At 47.3% G+C, this 23,490-nt stretch overlaps 1 protein-coding gene across 1 annotated transcript in view; it reads right to left on the reverse strand.

The window, feature by feature from the left end:
- The window catches only part of LOC142559415 (uncharacterized), a 227,025-nt gene that overhangs the window by 39,771 nt on the left and 163,764 nt on the right, over positions 1 to 23,490 (reverse strand). The window contains exons 4-5 of the mRNA XM_075671013.1: positions 10,092 to 10,192; positions 8,049 to 8,203 (exon numbers count right to left, since the gene is read on the reverse strand). Coding sequence (XP_075527128.1) covers positions 8,049 to 8,203; positions 10,092 to 10,192 — 256 coding nt within the window. The remainder of the gene's footprint in view (positions 1 to 8,048; positions 8,204 to 10,091; positions 10,193 to 23,490) is intronic.

Consider the following 23,490-nt stretch of genomic DNA (forward strand, 5'->3'; position numbering starts at 1 on the left):
ATTCATCGTTGCGCTCACGAAGGTCCCGCCGTGCCCTCTGATGTGGTCCCCGTCGGCGTGGCTTATATATCCCATTGGCGGTGCTGATGTCATGTCTGGCTGGTCTGGCCTCGTCATGAAAGCCCGTCCTCCGTAGGTGAGCACGTGGTCTTGAGCGTCGGCGATCGTTGTCGTGATATCCGATGAATTGCGAACAGGTATGGACGCGGACCACAGCGTGACCTGTACAAAAAGGAGCAACGGATTCATCGTTGCGCTCACGAAGGTCCCGCCGTGCCCTCTGATGTGGTCCCCGTCGGCGTGGCTTATATATCCCATTGGCGGTGCTGATGTCATGTCTGGCTGGTCTGGCCTCGTCATTAAAGCCCGTCCTCCGTAGGTGAGCACGTGGTCTTGAGCGTCGGCGATCGTTGTCGTGATATCCGATGAATTGCGAACAGGTATGGACGCGGACCACAGCGTGACCTGTACAAAAAGGAGCAACGGATTCATCGTTGCGCTCACGAAGGTCCCGCCGTGCCCTCTGATGTGGTCCCCGTCGGCGTGGCTTATATATCCCATTGGCGGTGCTGATGTCATGTCTGGCTGGTCTGGCCTCGTCATGAAAGCCCGTCCTCCGTAGGTGAGCACGTGGTCTTGAGCGTCGGCGATCGTTGTCGTGATATCCGATGAATTGCGAACAGGTATGGACGCGGACCACAGCGTGACCTGTACAAAAAGGAGCAACAGATTCATCGTTGCGCTCACGAAGGTCCCGCCGTGCCCTCTGATGTGGTCCCCGTCGGCGTGGCTTATATATCCCATTGGCGGTGCTGATGTCATGTCTGGCTGGTCTGGCCTCGTCGTGAAAGCCCGTCCTCCGTAGGTGAGCACGTGGTCTTGAGCGTCGGCGATCGTTGTCGTGATATCCGATGAATTGCGAACAGGTATGGACGCGGACCACAGCGTGACCTGTACAAAAAGGAGCAACGGATTCATCGTTGCGCTCACGAAGGTCCCGCCGTGCCCTCCGATGTGGTCCCCGTCGGCGTGGCTTATATATCCCATTGGCGGTGCTGATGTCATGTCTGGCTGGTCTGGCCTCGTCATGAAAGCCCGTCCTCCGTAGGTGAGCACGTGGTCTTGAGCGTCGGCGATCGTTGTCGTGATATCCGATGAATTGCGAACAGGTATGGACGCGGACCACAGCGTGACCTGTACAAAAAGGAGCAACAGATTCATCGTTGCGCTCACGAAGGTCCCGCCGTGCCCTGTGATGTGGTCCCCGTCGGCGTGGGTTATATATCCCATTGGCGGTGCTGATGTCATATCTGGCTGGTCTGGCCTCGTCATGAAAGCCCGTCCTCCGTAGGTGAGCACGTGGTCTTGAGCGTCGGCGATCGTTGTCGTGATATCCGATGAATTGCGAACAGGTATGGACGCGGACCACAGCGTGACCTGTACAAAAAGGAGCAACGGATTCATCGTTGCGCTCAAGAAGGTCCCGCCGTGCCCTCTGATGTGGTCCCCGTCGGCGTGGCTTATATATCCCATTGGCGGTGCTGATGTCATGTCTGGCTGGTCTGGCCTCGTCACGAAAGCCCGTCCTCCGTAGGTGAGCACGTGGTCTTGAGCGTCGGCGATCGTTGTCGTGATATCCGATGAATTGCGAACAGGTATGGACGCGGACCACAGCGTGACCTGTACAAAAAGGAGCAACGGATTCATCGTTGCGCTCACGAAGGTCCCGCCGTGCCCTCTGATGTGGTCCCCGTCGGCGTGGCTTATATATCCCATTGGCGGTGCTGATGTCATGTCTGGCTGGTCTGGCCTCGTCATGAAAGCCCGTCCTCCGTAGGTGAGCACGTGGTCTTGAGCGTCGGCGATCGTTGTCGTGATATCCGATGAATTGCGAACAGGTATGGACGCGGACCACAGCGTGACCTGTACAAAAACGAGCAACGGATTCATCCTTGTGCTCACGAAGGTCCCGCCGTGCCCTGTGATGTGGTCCCCGTCGGCGTGGGTTATATATCCCATTGGCGGTGCTGATGTCATGTCTGGCTGGTCTGGCCTCGTCATGAAAGCCCGTCCTCCGTAGGTGAGCACGTGGTCTTGAGCGTCGGCGATCGTTGTCGTGATATCCGATGAATTGCGAACAGGTATGGACGCGGACCACAGCGTGACCTGTACAAAAAGGAGCAACGGATTCATCGTTGCGCTCAAGAAGGTCCCGCCGTGCCCTCTGATGTGGTCCCCGTCGGCGTGGCTTATATATCCCATTGGCGGTGCTGATGTCATGTCTGGCTGGTCTGGCCTCGTCATGAAAGCCCGTCCTCCGTAGGTGAGCACGTGGTCTTGAGCGTCGGCGATCGTTGTCGTGATATCCGATGAATTGCGAACAGGTATGGACGCGGACCACAGCGTGACCTGTACAAAAAGGAGCAACGGATTCATCGTTGCGCTCACGAAGGTCCCGCCGTGCCCTCTGATGTGGTCCCCGTCGGCGTGGCTTATATATCCCATTGGCGGTGCTGATGTCTAGTCTGGCTGGTCTGGCCTCGTCATGAAAGCCCGTCCTCCGTAGGTGAGCACGTGGTCTTGAGCGTCGGCGATCGTTGTCGTGATATCCGATGAATTGCGAACAGGTATGGACGCGGACCACAGCGTGACCTGTACAAAAAGGAGCAACGGATTCATCGTTGCGCTCAAGAAGGTCCCGCCGTGCCCTCTGATGTGGTCCCCGTCGGCGTGGCTTATATATCCCATTGGCGGTGCTGATGTCATGTCTGGCTGGTCTGGCCTCGTCATGAAAGCCCGTCCTCCGTAGGTGAGCACGTGGTCTTGAGCGTCGGCGATCGTTGTCGTGATATCCGATGAATTGCGAACAGGTATGGACGCGGACCACAGCGTGACCTGTACAAAAAGGAGCAACGGATTCATCGTTGCGCTCACGAAGGTCCCGCCGTGCCCTCTGATGTGGTCCCCGTCGGCGTGGCTTATATATCCCATTGGCGGTGCTGATGTCATGTCTGGCTGGTCTGGCCTCGTCATGAAAGCCCGTCCTCCGTAGGTGAGCACGTGGTCTTGAGCGTCGGCGATCGTTGTCGTGATATCCGATGAATTGCGAACAGGTATGGACGCGGACCACAGCGTGACCTGTACAAAAACGAGCAACGGATTCATCCTTGTGCTTACGAAGGTCCCGCCGTGCCCTGGTTGATAAAGGAGGATCAAGACCGTATAGGGTAGGCTAAGGTGCATTAGGGGCGATGTAGGTTGATTAGGTTGTTTCAAGGTGGATTAGGAGTGTGAGGACTCTTCGATAATAACATTTGAAACGCGTCGTCCTCAATACCCTTCATTATATGTTTGATCTTCTTCTCCTCTGACATCGATGCGTTCACCCATGTGCAAAGGTCGACAATGTTCTCAATGTAGCTCCTGATGTTCTCTCGGCCTCTTGGGATTGTGTGCGCAAATCGTGTGTGATCGTGTGTGTTCTGCACGAAGCTTTCGTACTGCTGGCCGACTGAAAACTTGGGTAAAGCTGGTCTTGAAGACCAACCACGAAGTGAGGTCGGCTGCATGGTTTAAAAACCAAACTTTCGCAACGTCCGTAAGATAGAATGCGACGTTTCTCAACTTGGTAACATTGTCCCACTGGTTATGGGCACTCAGTCGCTCATAAGAGATCCAATCTTCAACGTCTTTGTCATCTGTGCCGGAGAAGAAAGGGGGATCTCGCTGACGCAAGACACCGGCACAGACCAAGGTGGCCGGCGCCGTTGGAAGAGTTGGAGGAGTGCGTGCGTCGTGGGGCGTGATGGGGGGTACAGTGCGACTCTGAAGTTCCAGGGTGGTCGAAACCCAGCACCTCCACCACTTGCTAAGAGATTTGTCAGCAACGGGCGCAGGCGAATGGGTAGCACTCACAAGCGTTCGCATATATATATATATATATATATATATATATATATATATATATATCAAGACCGTATAGGGTAGGCTAAGGTGCATTAGGGGCGATGTAGGTTGATTAGGTTGTTTCAAGGTGAATTAGGAGTACTAAGCTGGATTAAGGTGGATGAAGGAGCAATAATGTGGATTAGGGTGGACTAAGGTGAATTAGGGTTCATTGAGTATTAATACCGATTAGTCTACCATAATCCTCCTAATGCACATTAATCCAGCAAATTCACATTAATGGACCTTAATACTCCTTCATTCATAATCCATAATCCACGTAAGTACTCCTTATGCAACCTAATCCACCTTCATCGACCTTATTCTACTCTAACCCTCTTTAACGCACTTTAATCCTCGTTAATCCACCCTAATGCTCCATCATTCAACTTAATCTACCCTAATCCACAATAATCGTCCTTAATTCATCTTAATCCACCCGAATTCACATTCATCTACCTTTGTCCACCTTAATCCTCCTAAATCCACCCTAATCCTCCTTTCTAATCATTAATAATCTTTTAACGCGGCTGCACATGCTTTAGTTCGCTTCCCGCGTTGCTTCGGTCACGTGATGTTTTCTGTAGATAACAACGGGACCTTGAAACAGATCTAAGCCTTTCGCTTAATAAGCCACGCACAAAGGGATGTGTCACAAGCAATACTAGATCAGACGCACGAAGTAAAGCATCTGATCAGGTGGCAGGAAGATTGTCTGGAGTATAGAACTCGCGTCAAAGCTCCCTTTACAACGGTATAGCCCGTTCATATCGCTTTAAGAAAAAAACCAACCTCCTCATAAACGTTGCCTCCAGCATTATCGATGCTATTATTAGCGTTTCTCAAAATTTTCAACCCCACTGGGCCGCGCAACTGGCCCAAAATAACATGCCTCCATAGAATCCTGCAGAATAAGAATGGGCTGGGGTGCGTTTGGCAGGCATTCTCAGATCATGAACAGTAGGTTGCCATTATCCCTCAAGAGAAAAGTATATAATAGCTGACTCTTACCAGTACTCACCTACGGGGCAGAAACCTGGAGGCTTACGAAAAGGGTTCTACTCAAATTGAGGACGACGCAACGAGCTATGGACAGCAGAATGATAGGTATAACGTTAAGGGATAAGAAAAGAGCCGATTGGGTGAGGGAACAAACGCGAGTTAATGACATCTTAGTTGAAATCAAGAAAAAGAAATGGGCATGGGCAGGACATGTAATGAGGAGGGAAGATAACCGATGGTCATTAAGGGTTACGGACTGGATCCCAAGGGAAGGGAAGCGTAGCAGGGGGCGGCAGAAAGTTAGGTGGGCGGATGAGATTAAGAAGTTTGCAGGCATGGCATGGCCACAATTAGTACATGACCGGGGTTGTTGGAGAAGTATGGGAGAGGCCTTTGCCCTGCAGTGGGAGAAACCAGGCTGCTGCTGCTGCTGCTGCTGCTGCTGCTGCTGCTGATGATGATGATGATGATGATGATAGAATCCTGCGGCCGGTCGGCGGGAGCCCTGGAGGAAAAGCGCGCCGTGCGCATCCGGCGGGCGAGGAGAATCGAGGAGGAAAGCGCCGTGAGGAGCAGAGTGTCCCTACTTTAAAATTATCAAGAGGTTTTAGAAGCATTCTCATGCTATCGGCGCCTGGCGGCCTGGAAAGGAATTACTGCTGTTTCGGTTGCCAGGCCAACCGGTCGAGCGTGTTGCTCCCGTTCGGCCGCGAACGCCTGACTTCTATTGAGGGCACGGAGGAAGTGACCGGAGAGCGCGCCGGAGGCGCCTGCCGGGCGCTGCATTTTTTTTTATTTTTTTCGTTGCGGCTTCTACGCGCCGCATGGCTCCGCCACTGCATACGGCTACGTCGGCGCATACAATTGTGACCTTATCTGGTCGCCCGCGCTCGCTCGCGCTGACGGGAGTTTCACCTCCTAAATGGCTTCCTCCGTGGACGCGACTAACAAACGTAACTATCATTTGTTTTTATCCTTAGACGCACTGATAAGGTAGCATTACAATTTTTAGCCTCGTTCTGTCTATGCGGAATATCTGTACTTAGCTTCTGAAAAGAACGGCAAAACTTACTGCCTATATATTGTGAGATGGTATATGTGATATAGCACAACACGAGTCGCAGCGTGAATTTACCTATGAAGGTAAAAAAAAAACAGGCATATATCATACCTGCACCAGGGAAGCAACCCCCCGAACAAGTGCTTGCACCTTTCGAAGAGGCTGGCTATGCACAAACACCTCCTTTCTTTAACCTACGGATAGCTCGAATGGCTCTTCGCAATTGAGAAAATCTGATGCGGCTTGCTGGGCAAGCTGGGCGTTTGCACGCACAGCAGAACTATTTCCGCGATTTCATCGCCGGAAACCTTGAGGCCGATCTGTATTGGGTGATCGGCAACAAAAACCATTTTGGATTCGACGAAAAACCTCGATTCGACACCAGAAACGACAAACGTGAGCACATCACCAATCGAGAGAGCGGCCGTGAACGTGGATGTCATAGCCATCTTTGTTTACTTAGAAAGTGTTGCCAGCACAACTAACTCTGGTGTTACCATTACTGTTAACAAATTTAATTGTATTTTCTATTTTCATTTCTATTTTTTAAGAACAATGTCATTATGGTGATAGAATGCGAATTGTAGCCGTTTATTAAACAAAACTTACTTGCTGCAGATCCCCAACACATTTAACGTGATTGCTCTGTTTTCGCCATTCGAATATTAACAAATAAATTTCCACTCTCAACCAACCCTTGGCATTTTGCTCAGAACAATTTCGTTTTCAGTGCAACGGTGCTCATTGACAAAAATTGTTTGTTTCAATGGGTTAAAACTTCCAACGAGGTGCGATTTCTCCTTACCTGTTAACGGCACGCAATGTGCGGCGTCAGTGTGGTCACTGTCTGATATTTGGCCTTGTTTAGTGTATCTTCTTCTTGAGTAAATAGCGCAATACAGACAGGGACAAGAGCAAAGCAATGGAGAGGACAGACGCTGAACTCTCAACTCAAACCTTTACTGAAATGAAACAATTCTATAAGCAAACACTTCAACTCTCTGAATGTGATGCAAGCGAGACACGAATTCCGGGAGCATGCCCATACAATGCTGACGTGATGGTTGAGCGCGCAGCCAGTTGCTGCAGAGCCTAATCCAGAAAATTCCATTCTCTGTGTACTTTACAGCCCAAGCGGTCCGCAATTTTCTTTATGGTTTCACGCCCTCATTCTGGATTAGAGTAGACCCGTTTACATCAAGGTTCATCTTTGTTGCGTACTGTTCGTATTCTAGTTGATCACGTAGATTCCCAGTTGTTCACTGAAGTCTTCATTTTTCCTGCGACGTCGCTCATTCTCGGTTTTCATAAGACCTAGTTCTCGATGGAACTCCTCGGTATTTTTCGTAAGGCTTTCCAGTCGTACGTGAAATTGATGGAATCAGCAATTCCCAACTTGCCGATATTCTTTTTTATGAGTTTCGGCTCGCAAAGAGGTGACAAATAGAGAGTGTAAATAAGGAAAATGTTTACATTCTGCTCTTTGGCGCGTTTTACGCCCGCATATTGGTCCCCAGCTAGGTTAACCTTCATTGTATATTGATGAAATTACTGCTTCTGTCGCCAAGCCCGCAGTGTGTGCCAGCTCAGTGCAATGTTTACTATTGAGCTATTTATAGTGAGGCAATGCCTCCTTTACTAGATGCCCGCCGCGTTGCTCGCTTTCCCATTGTAGCGGCGGTTCCCTTAGTTGACGTTAGTTCAGCATAAATTTTGTGAGGCGGCGCTCGTTGCCTTTTCAACTTCCGGCGGATGTGGCAGCGGCGGCTGAATGCATCATCCGGCGCGTTATATGCGCGGGCGTCTGTTAGCGGGCGTTATCGCGGGCCTCCAAGACGGTGACAGATGCCACTTTAATCTCCGAGGCCGCAGCACGTGATTGGAAGTTGCAGGCGTTCGCCATAAGAGGCGCTCGTTGCCTTTTCGCGGAGGAGAGAAAAGGGAGAGGGCCCGGAACCGAGCTACCGGACAACGCGGCAGGCATCTAGTAAAGGAGGCATTGAGTGAGGTTTCAGAGCCAATCCCAAAGCATTTGACGTACCTGTTGTGCGCTTAGCACGTAGCGCTTTCCGGGTCGGAACATGGCGCTACTGCTTACTCCGCCCGTGAACTGTCCCTGTTGGTGTAAGAGGGCGGACATGATAGCCTCTTTGGCCGGAACTCCTTCGAGCTCTGTGGCCAGCCTGAACGTGGCACCTGCATTAAAATATGTTGCCAGTGTGGCAGCCTCATAGTCACGCATCGTGTGAAGGTAATGAGAATCGTTCGAGAGACGGCATTCAGTCGCCTACATTTTGTAAGGGTTCCTGCACTGCGTGCAGTGCGTGACTTTTTATTTATTTATTTATTCCGAATACTGTTAGCCCTTGCGGTCTGTTACAGGGGTGGGGGAAAAGAATTTTCCACAAACACGTAATACCAGTTCCGCAATAAACAAACAATGCATTCAGCAAACACATGACAGTTTACGCTCAAATGATTCAGTTGTGTGCGTTTCAATAAATACATCTACATGAAGTTTGTTCCAATCGACTATAGTTTTCACAAGAAAGGAAAATTTGAAGGTATCAACGCGCGGCACATAGGCCATTACAGCATGAGGGTGACCTGTACGTGGGGACACCCGTCCAGGGGGACGCAGGTATAGTCTGGAGTCCAAATTGAATTTATTGTTATACAGTTGGTACGAGAATTTCAACCTGGCTATTTTTCTGCGCGTTGCGAGTTCGGGCAAACCGGCACGAGATAATAACGCAGTTAGAGACTGCGTCTTTTGATAAGCATTAAAGATAAACCGTGCGGCTAGTCTTTGAATTCGTTCCAGTTTATTTATCAAGCCCAATCGGTGCGGATCCCAGACTATACATGCGTATTCCAGTGTGGGCTGTACAACTGTTTTGTACGCCTTGAGCTTTACCTCGGGTGTAGCATCTCTAAACTTTCGCCTCAACAGACCGAGTTTGCGTTGAGCAGAACCACAAATGTTTTCAATGTCTGCGTTCCAATTCAAATTGTGCGTGATTGTGACACCAAGATAAGCTTACTAACATGTTGAAGTGGGCTAATATTGATCCTGTAAGAAATAAAGCAACGGTGTTTTCTTGTTAGATACAGTCATGTAAGCTGATTTATCGAAATTAATTTTCATGTTCCACGTAACACACCAGTCATGCATTCTTTGCATGCATTCGTTCAACAACATTTGATCCTGGACATTTTTAACGCGACAATAAATAAGGCAATCATCCGCAAATAGACGCAGTTCAATGTTAGGATCCAAATCATTAGCAATGTCATTTACATATACCAGAAACAAAATTGGTCCTAAAACCGAACCCTGTGGCACACCAGATAAAACAGGTAAGGAGGATGATCTTTCGCCTGCTATTTGAACATATTGCTTTCTATATGTAAGGTACGCATGGATCCACTTCACAATTTGCGTATTAACACCAAGTTTATACAATTTCTCAATAAGTTTTGTGGGACACACCCGGTCAAAAGCTTTCAAAAAATCAATTGCTATAACATCAATTTGTTCGTTGTTGTTAATTGCGACGCCGAAAGCATGGGACACCTCAAAAAGCTGCGTCACTATTGACAGACGTTGGCGAAAGCCATGCTGCTTACTGTAGAATAAGTTGTTATTTTCTATATATTCAACCAGATGTTTCGATATTATGTCTTCTAACAATTTACACGCGCAGCATGTAATGGAAATTGGCCAATAGATTTTCGCCAATAAGTTATTGCCCGCTTTAAAAATAGGTACGAAGCGTTCTAATGGGATGTGTGATTTTCCTGCACAATGAGTCTAATTTGGCCTGTCGAGTGTGTTTCGCTGTCTGGGATTCTTGGGACACAAGAAAGAGTTGTCTATTAGGCACTCAGAGAGTAATGTTGCGTGCGTTTGGCAGGTGCCTCAGGATTATCAACAGAACAAGTGTTGAGATGTCATTTGGTTTCGATATATATATATACATTCCTCACTGTACCAACAATCGTCAGTGACAAGCGTCGTCTTTCACCGCGGCGCCCTAGCACAACTTTGACTTTATGTTAGCAGGAGATGAGGGATACTCACTGTATTTCCAAGGCTCTCCGCACGAGCGATACACTTCAGAGTGCGTTGGGTCCATGGTGTAACACACGCCTGTCTTGTAGTAGGAGTACTCGATATACCACCTGAATTCAGAGGAGGACTAACATTGCGGCGACCACTGTGAACTCAGGCGATTGCAATACCATGTACAATTAAAGAGTGTTAGATATCTAGAGCAAAGCACACATACCCTACTGGAGGCTGCAAGGAAAAGGTGCAAGAATGTGGTGAGCTGGACCAGTTAGTACATGTTAGCAAAAAGAAAAAAAAAACGCCGAATCAATGATTGCCTCAGAGAACACAAGCCTTTCCACAAGTGACGACGCTATTCCTACCAAGTCACTGTAGACAGTGCCTGTAGAACGCTTGTAGTTCACAGCACAAACGTCATAGGCCGTGGGAAAACAAGGACAGCAAACGTCAAGACTGGACTTCACAGTCATAGAAGTTATAGAACAGCTGACAAGACCAGACAACGGCGGATCCACGTGCGTCCGGGATTGCGGTGTCATCAGGTACGTACCCAGACGGGGGCCCGGGACCCCCGGGCCCCTCCCCCCCCTCCCGAAATTAAGCTGCATACCCCCCTCTCTCTGCCCACGCCACCACTCCTCACACACATACCTAAAGCGCCGCCAAATCAATGTTGAGACTTGACAGCTATTTGGCGGTCAACATTTTGCTGCCGGTTTTCCTCCTTGTCGATGACTGTAGTTATTGGCGTCTCTTGGAATGTGAAGGCCAATTTTCAGTTTTCTAATCGATTCGGTGCCCGAGCGATTAACTCGAGATGCGTTAAGTTGTCACCATTTATTCAACGGTAACGCGCATCGCTGTTGCTTCGTTAGTTCAACCTTCTTTGTGTAGAGTCATGCAGCGACCAGGAAGTCATTAGGTTCGTGGTCAGCGGGTCTCTATGCTCGTGGAACGAGCTGCGGCCGGAGAAAACGCCAGTTGCGTTTGACTTTTCTTTTCGCTTCATTATTTCCTCGAGTGACCACTCGTCGCGACGCTGGCAGATCCTCGGAACCATATACCCGCGATATGGGTTAGATAAGGTGGAAAATAAAATCATGCGAAACATCATCAAACCCTGCAATAAACCTTATTCCATAAGCAATATGACTGTCACCCATTACCTCGTCTGGTTTTTCCCTAATTGTACAGCACTTTTCGTGCAAAATTGGCAACTGGAAACAAGAATCGCAAGGAGTTGCGAAATTAAGCGATCTACTAAGGGAGAGAGCCAAGGCAACAGCCAAACAGGAAAGAAACACGAAAATTAAAAAAATTTAACTGTTTATGAAAATATTTATGGATGAACATCATTTTATTTACAAAGGAAGTACAGAAAACTCTACCGGAAGTGGAGAACAATTCCGTGTGTTTTCAAAGACGCGTCTATTGCAGTTATCAGTCGAGCCGCCTGGCGTAGTCACTTCTCTGCTGTGCTTAAGTGGGTGTTTTTCTAACCTTCCGCGGTGGGCGCAGTACGTCTAGAACCGCAGCGTCCTGCGCTTTACGCGGCTGTACGGTACTGGCGGCCATGCGTCGTTACACAACTTCCCAAATAATAATACGAGTCGGTTTGGGCGCTTATGTTGGAAGAGCAGTAAATGAGGAATGCAAAATAACTGATTGTTCCGCAAATAATTCTCTATAATTCTTCCAGAGCTAATACAAAAGAAACTATCATCATCATCATCATTATCATCATCAGCAGCAGCAGCAGCATGGTTACGCCCACTGCAGGGCAAATGCCTCTCCCTTACTTCTCAAACTACCCCGGTGATGGCAACTTAAATCTGCAGTGAAGCTCCACCTACGCCCTCATAACCGCCAGCCACTCCGCGAGGCTGTAAATAATTCGTACTTCAAACTTTTCCTGTTACCTGAATAAGGCGGTAATCACAAAAATAAAGTTATTAGCGCGTAATTTTGTACGTTTTCATTCGTCCATTATAGCGGAATGGTGAAAGCCTAATTCTTTATTGAACTGAAATAAAACGCTTGCTTAGCTGCAACTATTTACTGTCAAGTTTCACTTCAGTTGGCAGTGAAGTTTCATGAGTAAAACGAATTCAGCAGTGAAATGAACTGTGCCGCAGACTTTTGAAGAGTGAAATGGTCAGGCTCCATACACGTTGCCAATGTCTGTTGCATACCTCCTTGCTTCCGCTGATGAAAAGACTCTTCAAGAACAGCAGACGCTCCGGGAGTATCAAGTACGACGTCATTTTGAAAAGGCCACATGACGACGATTTTGTTTGCTTCTGTGATGGGCTGGCGGAGCACACATGGCACACAACACCGCGCGGTCCGTGCGCCTTGGTTGCCAACGGCTCTTTTTTTAAGTTGTGCTCTACTATAGTAATTTTTATTTTACGATTCCTTCCTGCGTGAATCCATTTGATGTAGTTCCTTGCTCGACAAGTAAAGGAGCAAGGTGTACATGTGAGATAGTTCAGCACAATGCGTTGGCGGGCTAGTTGGTGCGAATCCATGAATACTTTGTTTAGCGCAAAACAACAGACACAAGAAAGACGACAGGACACGGCGTTACTTGAGGCGTTACATGACAAGGCGCCACTTGAGAGTAGCGCGTTGTCCTGTCGTATTTCTTGTGTCTGTTGTTTTGCGCTAAACAAAGTATTCATGTCTACATATGAGGTACACCTTATTTCATTTCTCTTTTGCAGGTTTACGCATCTTTATGGCGAATGGTGGGCGTTATTTCCACTTGTACTAGTAAAGCTGCTCGCCCTCCTCATTTGCATGTAAAAATTACCTTGGTTTGCCCCCCCCCCCGAAAAAAAATCTTGCGTACGTGCCTGGTTGTCATGCAAGAGAAGAAAGTCTATTTGATCTGTCTGCAACTGCCCCAATCTGAAAGCGGTAAGTACCCTCAGGGCCTGGCTCCATTATTCGCTGCAAAAGAGCCTACGTCCGTCAACATCTGTGGTAACGGCGTCGACCTCTGCCTCCTGATTGCCCCGTCACTGTGTGATATGCGGTTGCGAAGGCGCAGCATCAAAGGCGGAGTCCGGCGGGATAGTGCGACATTGTGGGCGGGATACTGCGAAGAGTTCGACCATTCTTATTGGCCGAGACAAGGTAATTGATTTCCCTCATCTATTGACTTCGGGAAGACAACTGCTTAAGAGTGGGCATCTTAGGTGCTATGTGCCGCGCGTAAAGTGCTGCGACATGTAGTGTGATTCATTCGGTCATTCAGACTGCTGAGATATAGCGTGTTACCATAACCATGGTGCCAGTTGTAAATATCAAACCAAATCAAAATTTTATTTCATCTCTTAACAAAGAGAGAAAGGGGGTGGCGGGAGAAAGCTGCATTACTGCAGCTTGACTAAGCCCGGCCCCCTATGGTACAATTCGACAGCGTGCAGCAGTAGTATAGGTACATAGCAACGTAAGTCTAGGCACATTACAGGAAATGTGAATAAAAAAAAGAAATGATAACATGGACGTACAGGCAGTAAATTTTTTTGTGCAGAAACAACAACAAAAATATGAAGAAAAGAAAGGTGCATACGAAATACTTTCAGAAAATAAGCTGTGATAATGCAGCTAAAAAGAAAATGAAAAGAATACTGTATACATCAGACGCATCAAACTCGATATACATAGACGACATACCTATATCTGCAGGCATACATACATACATACACTAATACTGATGTATACTAATACCAATATACGTACTAATATGTATACGATAATCAAATACATGTACAGGAATCACAGAGCGCGATTTTGCGAGAGGAAATGAGTGAAAAAAGAACGAGGAGACATAGTATCCAGGCTTAATCCACTTGTAGTTAGGGTGTTTAGCAGATCAGCTAAGTGGTAGAATACAGATTGCTGTCAATAATTAGTACGACAAAAGCTTGTTAACCAAACGTCGGCATGTCTCGTGTTATAGAGAATTTCGCGACGATTCAGGTTAAACAAATTTACATAATCAACATTTCCCCTTCTCAACGTTGTTCTGTACATGCATGCTAGACGGAATGAATAAATGAATTCAACCGGCAGTATTTCGTATTCGTAAAAATATTTACACGTGCGTTCTTTGGAGGAAAGATTAGCTGCAGCACGAATTGCTCGTTTTTGACATAATTTTAGTTTAGCTATGTTTTGTTTTGATTTTGTTGCCCAGATTAGATGACAATAATTTAGTGTAGAAAGAAAAAGTGAGTTACATACAGTTCGTTTGACTGTGGTAGGCAAAACATGACGGTGTCTATGTAACAGTCCCGTTATTCTGTTTAGCATTCCGCAAAGAGATTCCACATGTTTGTTCCAAAGCAGATTTTCTGAAAATATAACTCTTAGTGTTTTAACGTCCTTTAAAATTTTACTTGCCTCACTTTTTAAATACAACCTGTCTTCAAGATTTAGGCCTTTATGCTTTGGGTGAAACACGATCGCTTGCGTTTTTTGAGCATTAATTCTTAAATAGTTTCTATCGCACCAGTTTGCGATATCCGGGAGCACAATGTTTGCATAATTGACGAGAGTATCCGGATTTCCGCCCCTGAAAAACATGGTGGTATCGTCTGCATAGCGTATCGATTTGATATTTTCAGCGGTCGAAAAAAGATCATTCATGTAAACAATGAAAATAAGTGGTCCGAGAATGCTCCCTTGTGGCACACCATGTGGGATAGGTTTTATCTTTGAGTTTGAATGATTATGGCAAATGTACTGACACAGATGATGGAGTTACGAAGACAAAAGCTCGTTTGCGTGACCACGTACTCCATGTTGTTCAAGCTTAGCTAAAAGCGTAATATGATGAGCAGTATGGAATGCTTTCGTGAAATCTAAATATATACCTATGACCAGTTCTTTTGCATCAAACGCTGTAGCTATAAATTCTTTTTGTGTTATTAAAGTCAATACCGTTGATTTGCCTTTGAGAAAACCATACCGTGATGTCGAGATGAGCGAGTGTTTGTCTAAGAAACTATACGATTGCTTGAGTAGGATTTTTCCGAAACCCTTCGAAAAGACAGGCAAAATGGAAATCGGCCTAAACTTATTTGGTTCGTTTTTATTTCCACCTTTGGACATTCCTACAACTTTTCTGGTCTGCATCTCCTTCGGAAAGCAGCTCTTTTCTAAGCATAAGTTGTAGATTTCAAATAAAATGGGCGCAGTTATGTCTATAACGAATTTGACAGGCCTAACTTGCACATCATCTACATCATGTGACTTGGAATTTTTTGGGCTATACAACACATTTTTAACATCATTCTCATTTGTGGGAAAAAACACCATACTACCAGAAATTTGTGTTGTTTTATGAATCGAGGGCATGCCTGTTCTGTTGCAACTTGTAGGCTCTCCAACAGCTATGAAATGATAATTCAAAACATTTGAAAGATTTGCTACGCCGACAACGCGGTTGTTCACAAGCATGCTGTTAACATTAGAAACATTGGTCTGTTTTATAAGGCTGTTTAGTCGCTTCCAGAACACAGCAGGGTTGCTCAACACGTCGTTAAAATAGGCTTGGCAACACTCCTTTTTCGCGGCACTTAGTTTAGCGTTGAGCTTATTTCTAAACACCTCGAAGGCCTTAAGTTTGTTAATGTCTTTAGTTTTCACAAATTCCCAGTACATGCGGCTTTTCAAGATTATCTGCTTGTAAAGGGAAGTGTTTATCCAAGGTTGGAGAGTTCCTACATTTTCCGATTACGATATCTGGAAAATGTTTTCATATATAGCTTTAAAATCCACAATGAACGCTTCCTACATGCTATCTGCGTCGGTACACGATATAACGTGACTTCAATCATGAATCTGAACTTCCATTCGAAAGGCATGTATTAAACCCATTTGCGAAATGCAAAATAAACCGATTTGTTTCCTTGAAGCTCCTGCTTTTATATCCTCACCTTATATCTCAACGCACTCTGGTCTATAGACACGGATGACGGCGCGGGTCCGCTGAGCTGGCTTAGTGCGCACCCCGGTCTACCCAACAGGTTTTACGCGCCCCGACGGCATAGGCTGTGTGACGGCGAACTCAGAACCATGAACCCGAACCAGAGTCCTAACAAGAGGTAGGTTTTGAAGTCGCCGGATCGTACGCATAGCATTCGAAAGAGGGTACGATTAAAGCTAGGCTATAGCTGCTTCAACGTGTGTTTTTTATTGCGATAGCAATTACTTGGACACTCCAGGTGCATTTCTGCCCTCGGCGTCGCCGTGAGGTTCCGTATCAAGGACGACGTCGGCGTGCGCCGCATGTATGTGCGAGGGTGAGCCGGCGATCGCTGCTCAATCACGCGCACGAAACGGTGGAAAGCAGGGAGGAACTTGCCGCCTCTCGCGGTGAAGATTGCCGCCTCCTCCTCGCGGGCTCTGGCCGACGCCGCTTCGCTATTGACCTAATAGCATCGCGTGGGACCTCTGGCCATGCTTCAGCGCCATTTTCGCTCCAGAAGCGTCTACGGAGTGGCAAGGAGCGCCTGCTGGCGCAGTTGCTACTCCAGAGCGGTGTAGGCGGCGCCATGGTCGAGGAGGGAACGTGAAAAAGAGGAGAAACGAGCAGTATCTGAGAAAAGTGTCGCTACTTTACGAAGTTTAAGGGATCTTAAAACAAACATTGCAGCAGCGCCATACTGCGGTTAACAAAGCAGATCTCGCCTCCAAGATTCGCATCCGCTTCAGGCGCATGCAGTTTGCAAAAGAACGTCCTTCGAGATTCGTTTTTGTTACGCAAAGGAAGTCGTAGCTGGAAGGAGGGCCGGCATTTACGCCCTCTTTGTTGCGCTTACAGTCCCTGGGTAGGCTTCCTCGTTTATAAAACATATACAAGGATTTAAGCCGAACGATGAGCGAACTTTAGTTGGCCAACATGAGCCATTTAATCGTGGTGCGCGTGCAGCCACGTCTACTTGCAAAGGCGGCCGGCCTACGGGCTTGTCTGACAACTACCGAGCACGAATTCATAACCACCGGTCATACGCAGGCTTCCTATGGCACCAAGTGTCGTCTTTTCGATAATTTGTGCCCTCATCTTGAATTATAGAGATCATATTTCCTCTTAGCGTCAGGAATAAAGACGACAAAACGTGGCGATGGCTGGCGTGCTGCAGCAGCTGGAGCTTCTGCCGAGGTGCTACAAGCGTACATTTTGTACGCAGGTGTAAACAAACAGATACGGCCATGCTAGGTTTACTTTCGCTACTTTCATTGCTCAGCCAGACAATAATAAATTATTCATTGGAGCACCCAAGCAAGCATTTGCGGGATTCGTGCTGTCGTACATCTCTTCGACCACCCATCTCAACACAGCGAACACACCGAGTTATGAAAGGGAAAGCACTAGTAACAGCGACCGCAGGTACTGCATTTGTGACACAACCAAGTTTTGTGTATAGTTTGCATATAATATAAGAAAGGTTCCTGAACAAGCCGAGATAAATAAAGAAGCATCGCGAACAAAACTAAACAGCCTTACAATATGTCAAAAAATACAATAGTGCAAGCGCTTTAGATAGAGCAGTGGTAGCGTTTCTACTTTTCACGGAGAAGTAAATGGTTCGATTACTAATATATGGAAGTCTTTCTTTCTTTTAGAGTAGAAGAAACATGATAAATAGACACTTTCACTGGGTAGGGCAAATATATCTTAGCTATGTTTCTGCTGACTACATGTGCGTGCGAAGCAAAAAGTTATTCCGTCTCCTTGCTTTCATTTAAACTGCTCGAAGGAATTATCACTCTGATACTGTGGTATTCGTACTAATTATTGTATTACCAATTTTACATGCTATGCTTCTTTGTCGCAGTGCTAAATGAGCAAATGAATCAATTAAGTACAACTGCAATAATTTTCTTTAAACAAAAGAACACCACCAACTAAATTTTTTAAACCAACTGTATTCAAACGTAAGTAAAAACAGGCATTGCAGCTCCAGATGCGGTGCCTTCCAATGGAAGCATAGTCCCAGGCTGGGTGACACGTCCGCTGCGGAGCTCCGTGGTGAGTACGCGTACCCCGCTAGTCCACCAAAATTTCAAGAGTATAAAACTATTTACAAGATGTATTTACAAGGCATATATAAACAACAGCCGATAATCTAGAGAGGCTGTTGCCACTTCGTCGTCTTCACCATCGACGACCTTGTCTGCTTTTCCACCGTAACATTATATACGGTGCCCAAGCATTGCGTATATTACGCGCTACAGCTCCTTCTCGCACCCTTGCAGTACGCCGCACCTTCCTAGCAACCCAGAATCCAGCGCGCGTCACTGGGGTCATAATCCGGCATGACACTGGATACTGGGTTTTGCCATAGGGCTGTATGACGTTGAACAGTTAATAAAACGCCATCTTTGTTAAGAACCAGTTCTATGTCTTTGAGGGCGCGGCTGAATGCGCTGATCAGCGTCTGATTTCTGGTTTCGCACGCATATTGAGATTCGCAGCTCGACAGTAACGTAATCTGTTGATATCAAAGTTCTCCACTGCCGATTACCAATCATCAAGTGGGAGAAATCGCTTGTTCCGAATATTCCAATGCAGTTCACACTTTTCTTTTATTACGAGCAGGGCTGCCTTACAACATTGAAAATAACAAAAGAAAACAAAGTAGAAAATACTTATAAATACGAATGCAACGCTGCATAATTCAGGCAGCAAGTTCAGGATTATCCACTGCACATTGTAGATTGCACTTAGCTTGCACTATAAACTTGAAGTCTACAGCGTGTTCCACATTTTCTGTTCATGTACAAAAAATCTTCGAATTCTAACATCGTAAGCGTTACCGAGGAAAGAGTGACGTTGAAGCTCTATGTTACCTTGTTTTACTATACACAAGAAATACCATTACTAGTTGGACAAGAGGCTTCTCGAAGAACGCCGCACAAGTAAAACATCTGGCAATCTATAACTTATAATCGAGTGATTTACGCTGTTGTAAAAGCGTATAAAGAAGGAAAAACAAAGGCCATGCTTTCTGCTGTAGTTCGCATTCGCCTATATGCTTGAAAGTTGAATTTACATTGATACTTCCATATGTCAGAGTGTAATTGTCAGCAATTGAGAGCTGTTAAGTGACATCAAAAGAAGGCAATCATGTACTGTTTCGCTCACATGTACATGTAGAGTACGTATAAAGATTCTAGGACACCTTAGCACTTATGATTTGTGAATACAAAAGCAATAATGCCCGATTAAACGCTGCTGAGCGGTTCTTCGAGTTATCTCCTCGCGGAGAAGCGAGCTCATCGAGAGGCTTGGCCAGCGCCTCCTAGATAGCTCAAGACCGGTACACTTACACAAGACCGGTACACAAGACCGGTACAAGTCATGCTGCCTTACCCGACTGCTGCAGAATCTAATGGGGACGCTCCAGAATAAGCCACGGTGATTCTGACGTCACCACTCTCCTCACGCCGCGTTTGCCAATGGAAATTCCGGTCTAACATTTAGGTGGCATGATTTTTCAAAGTAGACTAGACAGGCCTGCTTTCTTGGAGGCGCTGGTTTAGGACAGTGCGTGACACACTCGGCTTTCGAGCGAGATGTCATAAGTTCGAAACTCACCACCGCCAAGGTTCTTCATTTCGAATTTATTTACATTTTATAAATTAATTTTTTATAGCGATTAACGACGCGAAGTTAGAACGCCGATGAGAGCCTTTCGCAGATAAGACGTGTGGATAACGCAGCCTTCCGATAGCAAGGACCACGTGACGTCACAGCGATGCCCTCACGCAACACGTGGCGCGCCAGCTAGTCAGCAGCTATTTTTCTGCCGCACCGCTCCGTCGAGACACGCACGTGACATAGCGTCGCAGCCAATGGGAATCTAGGAGCCGTCTCGCTGCTACAGACGCCGGTTTTTTCACTCAATGGGTCATTTGGTGCTTTCGCATCAATAAGGATCCAGTCTCAGAGCACCGACGTTGGTGCTGGGCGCAACAAGGGCAACTGACAAGCACAACCGGCTCTGGTGATTAGCAGGCGACCCACGTTTGGCTTTCGCATGAAGACTTTGGTGTCACTGCGGGCATAAGTGTGCATGAGCGAGTTAGTTCACTTGTGTGCGGTGGTGATTGTTGCACAATCAGGGGAACACAGCCATGAGCATATTCTGCAGCTGCGTTTAAAGTATAAAGTATATTGAGAGGAAACGTAGTATGTGTGATGCCCAAATATGGGGACAACGCTTCGTGTACTCAAAGCTTTTAACGGTTCTCTTACGCGGAGCCTTCGAAAACCCAATTGAGGACAAAACCGTTGGTTTCGTACACACACAAAAACATTTATTGGAACTAAAAAAGGCTTAAAATAAATGATAGAAAGAAATAGAAAGAATAAAATAAACACTCAAATAGACATCACGTCGGTAAGACACATTTGGGGCTAGTGTGAAGCTAACTAGTGCGCGAGTCCGGGCATGCCACGACGGCAGGGACGCATAACAGTCTCGATGCGGAGACGCGGCGACAAGTTCGCGAAAGGAGTTGCGCCGGTCTCACCAAAGGTCGTGGTATAAGTTGACTGACCGGGCGATTGGAGCGCGCCAGCTCTGAATTGGAGAGTTCACAATTGGAGAGTTCAAATTGCGGCTTGGTGGCACGAGCAGACGGCGGCGGCGTTCTGGCCGGGCGGCTGGGTGTAGAGCTCGGGCCCGTAGCCCGACTGCTCTTGTTCTGCTCACGGGCACAGAAGCTCGAACGCCGGCCTCGGGCAGCAGGTGGCACGACAGATGGGGGCGGTGTTCTGGCCGGGCAGCTGCCGTAGAACTCGGGCCCGTAGCCCGACTGTTCTCGTCCTGCCCACGGGCGCAGAAGCTCACCGGCCTTGAGGAGCTGACGGCACGCTCGGGTAGACGGGCGACGCACAGGAACGGGCTTGCAGGAGGCCCCGGTCGGGTGAAGTCTTGGTGGCTCGGGTCCGGAACCCGACCGCCCGTCTTAAACTCCCGGTGGTTGACCTCCTCCTGGCGTCGCCTCCTGGAACTCTCCCGGCGTCTCCCCGGCGTCTCCCTTGCGTCTCTCCTTCTTCTGCCAGCGCACCACGCTTTTTCTTCTCTCTGTCCGATTAGGCAGTCTCCGATTGGCTGCCTGACGCCCCGTGGTCTTTCCTAATTGGTTTGCTTTTCTTTTAGTTGTTTTTCTTGCGCCGCGCGTTCACGTGCCGGACGCTCTTCGGCGTTGTCGTTTTTCTGCTTCCAGCACGGAATTTGCCTAGGCGCGCACAGTCCTTGTCGTCTGCTCCTGACCGTCCCGATCACCGCACCATGTCGCGCACCACACATCACATAAGCCCCTTTTTAACGAGTTTTTCAGAAAAAAAAACTGCCGCTCAGTGCGCGACATAGTTCTCGCATGCTCAGAACACTACAGTCATGGTCCGTTCACAAGAACTCACTGTATGGTTCCATGGCACAGTTCACTGAGCACACAGCAAAAAACCATTAAAGGAAAACACTAATTCAAAGGAAGCACAGCAAGTGAAAAGGAAGAAAAACTAGCATCAAAGAATAACAGCATGGCTTTGGGATGACACAAGCTTGCTATAGTAACGGTAACATCAAGAGGCGTACGGTTGTAGACCCCCTTGTATGCTACTCATGTTGTCCACCCCAACCATTCCCAGATCCCTTGATATGGTCTACATGAAAGGTATATTCTTCTAGTGCTAAGCTCCATCGCAGCACTCTGCTGTTTAGGTGTTTCGCCCTTGTTGAATATTGCAATGGTTCATGATAAGTTTGAACTGCGAAGTGTGTGCCATATAAAAATATATGGAACTTTTCTATAGCCCAAACTAAGGCTAGGCATTCTCGCTCTATTGCCGAGTAGTTCTGCTCTCGAGGCAATAGTTGACGAATGGCATATAATGCGGGGTAAAACTCTATCGTGCTCCTGTATAAGGACTGCACCGATGGAGGTGTCAGTGGCGTCGCTGCGTAGTGTGAACACACTTTTAAGGTCAGGATCCTTTACTATGGGTCCAGATGATAGCGCTTGCTTTAGTACTTCAAATGCGGCTTCTCTCTCGGTGTTCCAACATATCTTGCTCTTTTCCATTGTCTTTGTCATTTCCGTCAGAGGCTGTGCCTTCTCTGCGTAGTGAGGCATCAAATTGCGGTAGTATCCCAATCCGAGGAAACAACGCAGTTGTGTCTTAGTATCGGGTCGGGGAGCTTTAGCAATCTTTGCGATCGTGCTTTCTATTGGATGAATTGTTCTGCCTCCTATTCGATGACCCAGGAAAACTATCTACGTCACGCCGACTTCGCACTTCTGAGGCTTGATTGTGAATCCGGCTTCTCGGATCCTTTTCAACAGACAATGCATGGTTTCTATATGTTCCTCCCAGGTTGCCGTAGCGATGAGAACGTCATCGATGTAATGAACTACGTTGGGGATTCTCTGGAGAAGAATTCTCATTAATCGAGTAAACACTGCGGATGCTGCCTTGATCCCAAAAGGCATGTAGAGGAAGTGATAGTGTCCGATTGGGTGGAAATGCCGTTTTTAGCCGTGAGCTTCTGTCCAGTGGGACCTGCCAATATCCTTTGGTGAGGTCAAATTTGGAAAATAATCTTTTTGTCGCTACCTCAGCGAAGATCACGTCCGTCCTCGGTATAGGTTCTGCGTCGGAAACCAGAACATCATTGATGCGACAGAAATCGATGCAAGCACGGTAGCTCTTGTCGGGCTTCTTTACCAGCACCAAGGGAGAGTTGTAAGGCGAGTCGGACCGTTCGATCACCCCAAGCTGCAACATACCTTGCACTTCTTTCTCGACCACCTCCTTCATTGTGAGGGGTAATGGATATTGCAGAGTGTTAATTGGTTCAGAAGTTGTGAGCTGAAGACGACACTCCAATAAGTTGGTCTTTCCGGGTATTTCGGAAAAGACATCTTTGTGGGTGGTTAGGAGCCTGCGAAGTTCCGCACGTTGATCTTCTTGAAGGTCATCGCCTAGCTTAATTGCTTCTGTATCCGGGCCCTCATTTGTTGAGAAGGTAGGTATAGGGGTGTCTGTCTCCTCTTCCTCCACTACGATGAGTGATGCTGACAGTGTGGAATTTTCCGGTTCATGCTCCTCATAGCGCTTCAGCATGTTAATATGGAACAGTTTTGTAGTATGTTCCAAGGCCAACCAGTATTCAAAGTTGCTTTTTTTTCCTGTGACCACGAAAGGCCCCTTCCAGTGCATCAACAGTTTGTTTCCTGTCGTTGGAAGCAGGATAAGAGCACGGTCACCAAGTTTCAGCTGGCGTATATTGCTACCCCGGTAATAGTAATTTTTCTGGGTCGTTTTAGATCGCGACAAGTTCTCTTGTGCCAACCGTAGTGTCTTTTCCAGACTATCTCG

Source organism: Dermacentor variabilis, chromosome 10 (assembly GCF_050947875.1).
Source record: "Dermacentor variabilis isolate Ectoservices chromosome 10, ASM5094787v1, whole genome shotgun sequence".
In the NCBI taxonomy this organism is placed as follows: Eukaryota; Metazoa; Arthropoda; class Arachnida; order Ixodida; family Ixodidae; genus Dermacentor; species Dermacentor variabilis.